Below are 13,591 nucleotides of genomic sequence, written 5' to 3' on the forward strand. Positions count from 1 at the left end.
GACGAGTTTAGCGGGAAATTTGCAAATGTCAGCTGTTTTAACAGGAACATTGCCACAAAGGTAAGCAAATGATACATGTACGTGAAACATGAAATCTATTCTAGCGTGATAGGTTTAGGGATTTTTTTTATACATTCTGCATTCTATGTACTCATTAATTTCCATAATATTGTAACATATGTCAAAACCAGGGACATATATAAATTATTATATATGTCCCTGGTTAAAACAAGGAAACAAAACATCATGATCCGTTCAAAATTTTCCAGGATGCTGACCGGTCAAAATGGATCACTTTTCCAAACCGAATCCTCTCTAAACTGGCCAATTATTCACGTACCATACGTGCATGATCGGTTTAGGGAAGTTCCACTGTATAGACCAGTTTGTCTACTGCCAAGAAAAGACATATATGATATAATAATCAATAATTTAGTAATGAAGACCTATTTAGGTCTAAATAGTATAGATCGACCTTACTAGCTGAATCAGAGACCTATATACTAGTATATAGGTCTCTGGCTGAATATAGATCGACCTTACTAGCTGAGGCTAGCGGAATTTCCCTAGTTTAAACTAGTGGTAGGATGTTTGTCTTGAGAGTGAGAGGTCCATAGTTCGAGTGCCAGTGTGAGCAGTGTATTTTCCATTACTCCTTCTTATCACAGAGAAAGCTACAGGTGATTGAGAGGCTTCCTTGGAGCTAATAGCTATAGGCAAGAACCTGGGTTGTGGTTGTCTTTGGGGGCAAATACTTTGTGCAGGAGATGGTATTGTAAAAAGTGGAGAGTATAGGTCATGTTACTAGCTCGGGCTAACAGGTATTTCCAATTAGGGCTAACAGGTATTTCCAATTAGGGCTAACAGGTATTTCCAATTAGCTTAAATTAACGGCAGGGTGTTTGCTTTGAGAGTAAAAAGTCACTAGTTTGAGCCCCAGTACAGACAGGATATTTATCATTACTCCTTACTAAAACATCTATAGACCTATATTTTTGAAATGTTACTGTTCTACAGACAGTCATGTGTGCAAACAATTCATGATCATTGCTAAAGATATTCATTTCAGATTCCTCCTCCCACGAGTCAGCAGCTTGCAGAGGATTGTTGGGTGTGTTACCATAGTTACCCCGGCCAAGATGCCAAAGGCAAACAAGTCAAAGTCCCAGTTAAAAGTAAGCAAGACAGAGTCCATTAGAAGGCAAAAACAAGTCAAGGTTAAAAACAGCAAGACGCAGTCCTTCAGATGTCAAAGTGCTTCGTAAATCAGGACAGGGTTCAAAAACAACCACAGGAAAAAGGGTGAGATTGCAAACCCAAACAAATGCTCAGATTTCTTTATATCATTTTCAGTTATTCAGTTGTAAATAATGGAAGTACCAATACAAATTGCTGATAAATTATTAAAAAAAAATGAATAAAACTTTCGAGATTTTTTAAGAGTATTTATACACAAATGTATATGAAAAGTGCCAATTGTACAAAATACATTGTATGATTAAAAAAATATCAGCATTATAAAGTACAACTCAAAATCTGCCTCCATTTCATAGTGATTTTTAGCATTTATTAATTAAATATTTAATAATTACCAGATTAATAGTTCAGAATTTCTGTTTCATCAGACAACCGCCTACAAACCCTGTACCGTCCCTGCTCCGTGACCTGGAAACAAGGTTCACAGCCAGTCAAAACAGTAAGAACGCTGTCGGGATGAAACAATACATGAGGAACCAGTTTGAATTCTATGGTATTATGTCACCAGGATTGAGGAGCATCGCTAAAGAAGTATGTATGTCGAAGAAAGATGTGATGTATAAGATTTTTTTTTTCAATATGGCCATTATGGATCAAACTGGTTTACTCATACTGATATCTAAAAATCTCCTTGGCTGAATGGTAGAAGCTGCTTGTATTCTATTGGGGTGTAATTGTAACTGACAAAAATTTAAACCTTCTGAATGTCCTGACAAAGCCAATATTTTAAAATAATCAGTTACACTAACTAATTGCCAGTAAGAGACCAAGTCAAGTTGTGCCTTGTACTAATTTATCATCATGTCCTTGTGATCCTAAAGTACATGTAAATTACCTACACTAGAGGTTGGTGTAATATGGAAATTTATTTGATGGATACACCAGACTCCTTACTTTAAGGATTTAAGACAATGAGTTTAAACTGGAGAAATGCATTTTAAAGTGCTTATTTTTCCTTGTCTTTTTTAACAATTTACCATCTGATGGAAATTAGCATTTTTTATGCCCCCTTCATGAAATTAGGGGGCATATACTATAGTGTTACCCATGTCTGACCCTGTCCTGATGAAATGTAACAACCCCCAGTAGCTAATGTCAGGAACTGCTTATGCAATCTTCACCAAACTGTGTTTCAGGATGTCAAGTGGTAGTGGGGGCATTTATGTCTTAGACATTTTCTAGTTTTTTTTTGTTTGTTTTTTTTTAATTGTGTAGGAAAAGTATAGAATTAGGAAACATCAGGGACTGATAAGTTGTTGGATTTCTTGTCATCACATGAACAAAAATATTTTGAAAATTTCGTTGAATTAATTGGGGAAAATAAGCAACATACACTGTTGGGAATACAGCGACCTAATTTTTGGACCCAAAAATATAAGCTTGGAAAACACTGGACATGGTATGGAGAGGTAATTTGGTGGTCATCTCAGGCTTACCTGTTTCAAATTTTAAAGTGAGATGGACATGATTATTAAATACATGCAGGTGTAAGGTTTGACCATATTAACAGAAGTTGCATGAGAACTTCACACAATTTACTTTATGTGACATGTAATGAAATTTGATTGTGGAATGAAACAATGAATTAAGGATGTTTAAATGATTGACAGGTGTTTGCTGCTCAACCAGAATTAACCAGGGACCAGGCACTTGAACTTCTCTTGGAAGCTTGGCAGAAACCAAATCGTGAATTCCAGATATTGGCAACAAATTACGCCATGAAAAATGCGAGTGTTCTGATTGGCACAGACATAAAATCATCTATGCATTCTCTAGATACTATACAGAAATTAATCGTTCACAAGAGTTGGTGGGACACTGTGGACATGTTAGCAGTAAATGGTAAGTTTAACCATTTTGATTCTCATCAATAGTGGCCGCACATTCAAGGAATGTATGTTTGTCAGATTTACCTCCTAATGAATTCAAAACTTTAAATATTTTATCTTGTAGTGATTGGTCCAATGGTTGCTACATACCCAGATGAACTTGGACGTGTGATGGACAGGTGGATTGATGACTCTAACATGTGGCTGAGGAGGACGGCAATTCTGCATCAACTCAAGTATAAACACAAAACTGATTCACAGAAACTCTTCAGGTAAATATACACATACACAAACTCTTCGTTCAATTTTATACTCATCACATCTCGGTCAATATTTATCAAATCACTTAGTATACAGGAAAATAACAGCCATATGGATAGCTATCTATTCTTTAGATATTACTGGTTAACTATACCTAGATGGTAAAAGCCCTCAAAACTTTTCAATTTGCCCATACATTTATCCATCTGTCGTAAAGTATTTTAGTCCAACATCATCAGATGACACTGATACACAGGTAGAAATGCAAGACTGAATTCCTCATTACTTGTAGAAAGTAATCAAATGGTTGCATGTTGTATATATGCCACAGTGGTAACACGCTCACATTTCACCAAGGTATGCATGTGTCACCTGCCTGACTACATATGGGCTTTCTTCAGATGCTCTAGTTTCCTACCCCGCGCATGCTTCAATCTTCCATCAATGTAACTTCTTACCATTGGACCTTGTAAGCATAACTGGTGTAAATATGGATAACTGATATTGATGAAATTTGGGATGCTTCAACCTTTATATCAATAAGATCTTGAACAATAAAATTTCGTTGGAACCAATGTGATAGTATTAGTTATGGCCCTTTGCAGTAGAGGTCAAGTGTCGTGATATTGGGCCAATAGAATATGCCTGGGATGAAGTTTATTTAAATGAATGACCGTGGCCTACGTTCAAGATCATGTTAAATCTTAGTTTAAAAGCAAAAAAAAATATCTATCAGTATACCTATCAGAACTCAGGTGACTGATGAAGCCCATGGGCCTCTTGTTTAACCTATTGAATGCTAGATAAAGACGACAAACAAAGTATTTATAAATTGAATTAGTTTATATATAAAGATGTCCAAGTATACAGATTGTATTATAAAGACTAATGTAATTTTGTTTTGTACAGCCCAAAGTTATGTTTTGTGTTGGTATGAGGCAAGGTTTACTAGTATGTATTTTGTTTTGTACAACCCAAAGTTATGTTTTGTGTTGGTACGAGGCAAGGTTTACTAGTATGTATTTTGTTTTGTACAACCCAAAGTTATGTTGTGTAGGTACGGGGCAAGGTTAACTTGTATGTAATTTTGTTTTGTACAGCCCAAAGTTATGTTGTGTAGGTACGGGGCAAGGTTTACTAGTATGTGTTTTGTTTTGTACAGCCCAAAGTTATGTTGTGTAGGTACGGGGCAAGGTTTACTAGTATGTGTTTTGTTTTGTACAGCCCAAAGTTATGTTGTGTAGGTACGGGGCAAGGTTTACTAGTATGTGTTTTGTTTTGTACAGCCCAAAGTTATGTTGTGTAGGTACGGGGCAAGGTTTACTAGTATGTACTTTTGTGTTGTACAGGTATTGCCTGATGAGGAGTGAAGAAAAGGAGTTCTTTATCCGGAAAGCTATTGGCTGGGCACTACGGGAGTACGGTAAGACTAACAGGAAGGAAGTGAAGGAGTTTGTGACGGAACATCAGGAGACTTTATCTAACCTCAGTGTTCGGGAGGCATTGAAACACATCAAGTGATGGGAATAGTTCTCACAAAACAAGGATTTGGCACTAACTTCATTGAACCATTGAGGTTCTCAGATATTACCCAGAGGGCCCAGAATTATACCTCAGGATCACATTAATCAAAGATTGATTACGTATCTGGTAAATTACTTGTATCTGTGGTCAAAAAATGTTTTCATTTCAGTAATACAAATGTTCATCACCAGTCTCGGGCAGGTCAGTTTTCCCAATCCTGGGGTCACTCCCACTCAATGGGATCTCCAGGCTGCCCTCAGAGGTTCAGCTTCATACCTTTCGCTTTATTACCTGTATGGAATCCTTGGAGTTTGATCTCCATCACAGCAGTGTTTCAGTGGATTTTTGGTTCTTCCTCCCAAACAATCGTCTCATTCAGATTATCTATCAAATTATCATTTATTGAGTCATTGAAAGATGTCAAAAACAATACGATATATAAAATCATTTGTGCAACTTCACATTTTGTATGGACTTGGTCAAGCCAATCAAACTATACTTTTGTGATCTGGTGTATCGAGGTCCAATGTGGAACTAAATGATAATCAGATCGAAAGTGCTCTCCACTGGACCATGTTTTGGTGTCAGTATGAAGAAAAGGAAAGCTAGAAAAAACTTAAAACTTTTACTTTAAGAAACGATTGTGCCATATCTAATATACAATACATACATGTGATATATTATATATATGTTAATCAATTATGTAACCACATGGAAAAAATGTATGGCTTTAATTTGTAGTTATATGTATCGCAATAATTATACATCAGTCTTTCTTGATATTTCAATCTCCTTACATTCTAGTAATTTTCATTGAATATTATGAGATGTTTTTCTTGCATTTTTATATGCTCGTCAAATTTGAGTGTTATAGTGTACGTATAGTGCTGTCCGCCTGTCTGGCGTAAACTTTCTTTTGTTCACCAGTCTCCTACATTTTTCAATAATCTCTTTCAAACTTGGTATATATTGTGATCATATGAAGTTCTTTCTCTGAAAAGAATTCAAATTCAATTTTTTGTACAGAGATTTCCTTCATTTATCAACCGATTTCTTTAAAACTTAGCAGACTTTATAATTGTGATACGGTGATATAGTGTTGTGTTTCTTCAAAAAATATTTTGATTTGTCAATTTTTACAAAGTTATTTCCCTTTGCAATTGTTTATTTCAGTGTTTGATTATTGTCAAGCAATTTTTTCAATCAATCTTTTTCAAACTTGGAATACATTATGATCCTGATATGAAGTTGTCTTCCTGAAAACAATTCTGATTCTACTGTTTTTGCCAAAGTTAATGCCTTTTGTGTTTAGTTTTTGTCCAGCTAAATTTTTCAACTGATTTCTTTGGAACTTGGAAGGTTTTATAATCATGATATGAAGGCGCTTTTCCGCAAAAAAAAAAATCTGATTCAATTATTTTTCTGAAAGTTAAATTGCTGTCAATTCCTGATGTTGAAGACGAGTACTTGTTTTCTCAGACTGAAAATATCAAATATTGACTTTGTAATGAAAAGTGAAATGTACAGCATACCAGATACCCACTCTTAAGGCGATACAAATCATATCATATACAAGTAGTTTATATAATACATGGTGTTTGTTGGGGTAAGAAATTTTTCATATTGTTTGTTATATAAATGAATTAATGTTTTATAAGCTATATAAGGGTGCTGTGAATTAAACTTTATTTTATATATATATCAAGATTTTCTTTTGTTTGCATTATACTGCTAGTGAAAGGGCTAATAGCTGTGTTTATCTATGTAAATCTGTATTTATCCTCAAACTAGAACTGTAAGCCAATGGAAATTTATGATGTCAGTTATAACAATACATGTATCTTACTTTCATGTTATGATAATAGGTATAAGTTAGTCCACGTGAAAGCCAATGAGATGAGGAAATGATCACTGTAGTGTTTTGGAAGAATGCAAGTCAGAACACCTCTCATAGAAAAGTTGATAAAGACATTGTCCAGTTGTCCTCCTCTGCGATGCGTTGGAACAGTTACACATGGCTGAAATCCATAGTAGTGAAGCAGTGCCAGTTCACGAGATTTGTTTCATAGAATTCATGGCATGCTAGATTCTGTACATATGTTACACTAGATATTTGCTACTGTCTCCGAAAACTTAATCTGTTAAGTCCAATGACATCATGTGTATACATTAGGGAAAGGTCCGAAGTTCTGTTCCCCCTAATTGACAGGTATGTAGTTATTAACAACAAAACAAGACAAGCTAGAAGGTGATTTCCTTTATGTATCAGGACATTCAAATAAACAGACTGTACTTTTACAATTATTTTGACATAATTATGTAATATTTACAATGTGTTTTAGGACAAATTTGTCTGCATTTTCAATAATCCATTGCACTTTTACATTATATATATATATACTTGTTCAACTGAAGAGTAACACCTCAACTAAACCAATACCAGAGTCTTATCACAATGAGAAAAAAAATGGAAATTTACTCCGATTATTGTGAACATTTCAACACAATAAAGTTTCGACCAAATATGTCTATTTGGTGTATTGATACTTCACCCCACTCAAGCACATTTGACCATTTCATACACAGAAAACACAAAACCAATTGTGATGGAAAAAAGCTGGAGGGAATGCTTTGAAATCATGAAAATCACATAAAAAGTTATAAATTGTTTCCTATTTGTAAGTAGAACTGCAAGTCATTAGCTAACTACATGTAACACCCATATTCCCAACTAAACAAATCAGAAAAGGGAAATTACTCTTGTAAAAAGTTTTAAAGTAAAATTGACGGTAATTGAACAATTACCCAAGGTACTGATCATAACAATAAAGTTTCATAAATATTGTTTTAGAAATTCAGTAGAGACGCAATTAAAACAAATGTAAACTTAAACATAATGCACAACTACTCAAAATATTAATCATTCATAACATGTACCAGAAAAAGAAACACATAAATTACAAAATCATGAAAAAGAAGTAGATAACGAAATAATATTTTCTGATGTCAAGTTACAAAAAGTTTGGTTGAAGGCAAACAGCAATGTGTTGGGATAATATTCTGTCACAGCAATGATGTTCCAGTATAATCCCCTCCCAAATTCGTTGCAGTGGTATAACAGTGTTCTTGTATAAGTTTGTATTCTTGGGAGGTTATATATACAAGTTATTAGCGAGAAATCTTTTATTGGACCAGTACTTCATAGTGCTGTAAAAAAGCAGCAGGAAAATAAATTAAGTTAAATTAGATCGTGTAGAAAATTCTATACATTCATTTACTTACATGTATTTACATTTGAATAAATAATTTGAAATCAACAAATACAGAATCACCAATGAATGGAAATTTAATTGTCATGTAATAATGCTGATATGACTTGACTCCTGCTATTCACAGATGTCATTTTAAATGAGATTTTGACAGATTCAGGATATGTTGCTTTCAAATTTTCACACACTTGTGAAATAAATTAGTTAACATGTACGAGATGAAATAATATGTGACATGTTGGTCGAAAAATGACAGTAAAACATGTTTAACATTTACTGTGAATAATGAACTTTACAATATATCATTGCAGATACTACAAATTCATAATAAATGCTAAATTTACAATAGATATATTTGTTATAAAATATGTTTCGCAGAAAAATGAACATGATCAACTCTTGTCTACATGTGGAAATATCTGGTACAACATTTTTTACACATTTACAACATAAATCTCTATTATAACCAGACAAACAAGAATATACTCCGATCTGAACCCCTGACACAGAATAATCTACACAGCTTTAAGTACAGACCAATGATGTCATTATCTTAAATCTTAAATTTCCAATCTTGGGTGTCTGTGGTAACAAGGGAAGGTGTAGGATGTTGATATTAGTAAATATATCAAACAATACACATGTATACATGTACCAAATACTGGTTGATGTATTTAACTTCTGCATGTTTCTGAAAAATGTCAAAAGGTTGAAATGGTCAATACTATTTCCACAAAGGTTCAAGAGTTATTTAGGATTAGGAAGAAATGACAGCACCGATTCATACACAAAATACTTGGTATGCAGTTCACGAGCTCAGGATAAAGAATACTGCTATGATAGTCAATGACTTAAGTTTATGATAGTTCATTTATGAAGATCATATTTGTAAAAATATACATCTTACCTGGTACTTACTTATTTCACTTTTAATATTCTTTGTAACATACATTATGCTGCTTACATTTTAAATTGTTCTGTCCCGTCAGCTGATCATACCTTCCATTGATAGATATGATTACAATAAAGCACAGCTGTACATGGTTTGACTATTATTATAATCATATGTTGTAGGTGTCTGAATAGCTAAACAATCACCACAATTTTCCTAACAAGAAACTTTTTTCTATAAAACTTATATCTTGGGTGCCATTTACTATAGTGATCTACAGGAATCTCATGGACTCGCACAATGCAACCAGAGTACACTATTTCAAATGGTAATGAATAGCTCTCATTGGACACTGATATTTTTCATGTCTATATGTTTAATTATTGAACAGAACTGTTAAATAAGTTCCAAGAACAGAAAAAAATATCCATTTTCAATGTTATAGAGAGCATAAAACACAATTGTGCTAACATAGGAAACCTAGGAAATATAAATCATAAACTATTGAGTCAATTGTAGAGAAGAAATGTAACTGGACCACATACAGATTGGACTGGTCAGTTTTGAGAGGGAACCAAATACCAAAAGTATGTAGAGTGGCTTACACTGGTCAGTTTAGACAGGTTATGCTGTGTAAGACAAAAGGAGAACAAATCTACAAAAAAAAAAAAAAAAAAAATGATGAAAGATTGAGCAGAACACTTACATACCATCACACTGAAAACAGGAATGCATCACAGTCATAATTAATGGCTTAAGTAAGTGTGATAAATCACAGTTGTCTGGCATTCATAACTAATTAAATACAAAAGGATAGAAGTCGGAGGTACATTATTTTTTCATTTGCCCACGAAACCCAGGCAAACCTGGTGGGTTTGTCATTTGGCAGGTTGTACCCTTCGAATTCCTTACCACATTCTTACTGGTACATTATTTTACCCCATTCAAACTGGCATATTGAAGTTACCACATTCTTACTAGTATTGTTAAGTTACCTCATTCTTACAGTTACCCTTTCAAAATAGTATCTGTATAGCACTTTATGTTAATCCCGAGATGCCATTTTAGTGTGCATGGTCTCTGACTATATAATTTCACAAATGTTAACGAGATCTAGTGTGCCAACCTTTCCCAACATAATTGATCTTCCCCAGCATGATGACAAAAGATGCAAATGTTTCCATGTTTACTAGGACTCTTATTCTATTGTTTGTACAGTAGAACTAGCTGCAAGCTGTGACCCTCCCCCTGCTGATTCACCAGAAGCTTTGTGTGGGCTCTCAACTAATATAAGCACAATGTACTACATACAACACCAATAATCTCACAGCATGATTTTATAGCTGACTACAAATACTGTCACCATAACACAAAATTTTAACTAGATGTCCACACTGACTAGTACAAAGTTATCTCCCTTTATAAACTCCAGAAATAGCACATATTATATAATTACTCTAAACTAAATTAATCCATGTAACACGTGTATAGAAAGTTTTCCACATGAACTCAATCACGTCTTCACCATCAAGACAACTCTGTAAAATCAAGGAGAAATTTGTTCATGTGTCACTAAATCCTGATAGTCTGTCCTGGACACATCTTTAAAACAATTTCTCCTACAGGAAATGGTTGTGCTGTATAGAAGTCAAAGGGAACAATTGAATATATCATTTAATGATTAGAGTCTAATTTTTAATTTTCTACTTTTTACCTTTGAACATATTAAATGCTTATCTTATAGTACATGATACCATCAACAGGAATGAACTAGGCATTGTCCCAGTATTAGGAATCGATTGATAACCCACTTACGGATCAGTGTTGTTCACTCGACAATACGAACACACAATAGTGGAGGTTACTGTCGATGTTGTAAATGATTCAATGTGGGTTGTAACACAGAGACCAAATCATGTACAGCTAAAATCTATAAAATATCACTTTAACAACATATTGAATAACAAAATATAACATTAGCCTGAAAAAATGTGGTCATTTCTGTGTAAAGTAAAAATATTTCCATGTTGTTCGTATCTGTGAACAATGAACAAAGCTCTCTGACTATTGTATCATTCTTGGTCTTCCACCAGTAAGAAACAGATTGCAGAAAAAGGTGCTGTAAGATGATGAGAGGTTTGTCAATCCCCGACATCTGATCATGTCCTGATTAATATTGGCCAACTGGTCGAGAACTACATTTGTGTATGGATATGTATGGCTTATACATGTACATCTAGATTGTGTACAGCCTGTTGTTCTAATCCTGTCTGGATACCACCATTTTTATCAGGAAATGAGCCAATTCAATATCTATTGCAGTTCTGTAAAAAATGTCCACTTCATAAAAATGCAGTTTCTTTTTGACTGCAATAAGCCGATCCCCTGCTTTGAGACAGTTTATTTGCTGGTCCCCTGGGCTTATTACTGGACAAATACGGTTGAGTACCATTGTGAAAACCCTGGTGTGTTTACAAACTCAGCGATAAAATGGTAGTTGATGGCTGTCAATGTCACGTCGCATCACAGTTCTATTTGAAAAGGGAGCTCATCGACTCCCTTGATCAAAGTCTAAGCCATAAAAATAAGTCATGTTCATGCTGCATCGGAGCTCTGTTTGAACGGGAACATCAGAGCCCTTGCCTTCATGAAGGAGAGGTTTGGGAGGGAGGTGATGACTTTTGTTGCCTCCGGGGTAAGGTTTTCTGCTGGGCGTACTTGTCGCATCGTAGAGTTGGTCTTCAGGTTGGCCAGGATGTTCTCCAGGGGCTGCATGGCTGCCTTCGGATCCCGCTGGCCGTGCATCAACTCGGAGTCAAATACTGCAATAATAATACAAAAAATTTAACTAACCATGTCATGACAAATGACAATTTAATGCATACATGACAACAAAAGAGGAATCAAATTTCATATGTCTATTATACTACGATACCCAATGATAGACATGTAACTTTAATTTAGTGGTTAGGATCACCATGTAGAATCATAGTATAGTATGCCTTGTATTTCACACATTTATACTGCTTGTCAAAAGAATATGCAAAAAAATTTAAAGTGGCAACTTCTCTTCTGGCTTAAATACATGAACCAGTATATATCCATCCCTATTATTCAAACTTTGCTATTAGCAAAGTATATTGTCTATCTATTCTTTTCAATGCAATATACAACTGCAAATTAAGTTTTCTCTCTTTTCCATCCCAACATTCAAATATCTTAACATTTCTAAAAAAAATAATTCTAATGTAAACATTCAAATTTTCATTCAAATTCAAAACTTGATGCCTATATTTACCAGCCAAAACAAATTTTGGTTGGATAATTTTACTTACAGATAGAATGAAGAGCAACACATACTTCATTGACAAATAATTGCAATAAATTGCCAGGTATGACTTTATATAGACCCAAATGCTTAACATAATTTGCATATATCAACTATTGAAATAACATAACGCTTATTGTTAAAATCCAACCCTTTGCTGAAATGATATTTGGACATTAGACCTGATCATCATATTTCTAATGGTGCCTTATATAATTACAACTATTATGGTAATTAGACAATTCAATGGTTACACACAACACATCACAACAACAGGATCTGTATACATAGCCCTCAAGTAAACGTGCTTCATATAGTACATAACATGCTGCAACACAAAATAAAATCACCCACTCAAATCTGCTGTCCTTTACAACTTCATCACATGACATTGGCAATAAGGACAAAGCATGGCTTAGATAAAAGTAATGTAGTACATGTACTTATCTTCTTCATGTACCTATAAACAATTCAGTATAGAGCCGAGTGGAATGACCCGAGCATAGTTTAATTATCTAACAGTGCTGTCTCAGCACTTCTGCAGTATATTTTATAAATGTGACTAATTTGAATGAAGTGCCTTTTTAGTATTTCTAAAGTATATTTATAGAGGTAGCTAGTTTGACTGTAATTATAGGACATTAAAAAAAATTCTACCTCCAGAGAGAAAGATTTCCAATCTAACGTCAGACTTAGGTTTACTACAGCTCCGAAAAGTTACCCCCCCTTGAGTGCTGACACATATCCTATGTAATCAGTTCATCATTTCCAGACCATGTTGTATCCCCTTAAAATTTTTAATCTGATATCAACAGTTTATGTTCGCTGAGCGCATATCTCTTTGGTACTTTATGGCTTGACAAAAGCATGTTCCAATAATCTTATTACTAATATCTTATGATTTCCATCTGTATAAAGTAATACAGGTAAACAATAAAATATAACTTACTACAACATTTAGGATGTCTGAAGGGTGGGTTTGTGCATCAAATAGGCTAACACAAGATCTGGTGACTAGCACATTGTTACAAACATGGACTTTTTCAACATCAACGAAACATTATTAAAGTATATTATCAGAATATATTACAGCAAGAAAAAGTCACCAAGCAAAATGAATGTTTTTTTTCATCATTATATGAAATAGAAAGTCATGCAACCCAGTTTTTATTCATTTGCCTATTGAACAGTACTGCAGTAAAAAATTTTGCTTCAAAACATTTGTAAAATT

General features: G+C 34.2%; 2 protein-coding genes across 13 annotated transcripts in view; one reads left to right on the forward strand and one right to left on the reverse strand.

The window, feature by feature from the left end:
• Nucleotides 1-8,068, forward strand: LOC117323434. The gene is made up of 6 exons (XM_033878667.1): nt 1-60; nt 1,070-1,302; nt 1,626-1,788; nt 2,868-3,099; nt 3,211-3,358; nt 4,697-8,068. Exons 2-6 carry the CDS (start codon nt 1,247-1,249, stop codon nt 4,866-4,868), a joined length of 771 nt encoding a protein of 256 aa, XP_033734558.1. The 5' UTR covers nt 1-60; nt 1,070-1,246; the 3' UTR covers nt 4,869-8,068.
• The window catches only part of LOC117323432 (aftiphilin-like), a 23,051-nt gene continuing 16,573 nt past the window's right edge, over nt 7,114-13,591 (reverse strand). For 8 of the 12 annotated variants that reach the window (XM_033878663.1, XM_033878662.1, XM_033878660.1 and 5 more), the window contains one exon: nt 7,114-11,854. In XM_033878663.1, coding sequence (XP_033734554.1) covers nt 11,628-11,854 — 227 coding nt within the window. In that variant the 3' untranslated portion in view covers nt 7,114-11,627. The remainder of the gene's footprint in view (nt 11,855-13,591) is intronic. The other 4 variants (XM_033878665.1, XM_033878664.1, XM_033878666.1 and 1 more) reach the window with 3 other exon arrangements.

This window comes from Pecten maximus, chromosome 3 (genome assembly GCF_902652985.1).
Source record: "Pecten maximus chromosome 3, xPecMax1.1, whole genome shotgun sequence".
Lineage (NCBI taxonomy): Eukaryota > Metazoa > Mollusca > Bivalvia > Pectinida > Pectinidae > Pecten > Pecten maximus.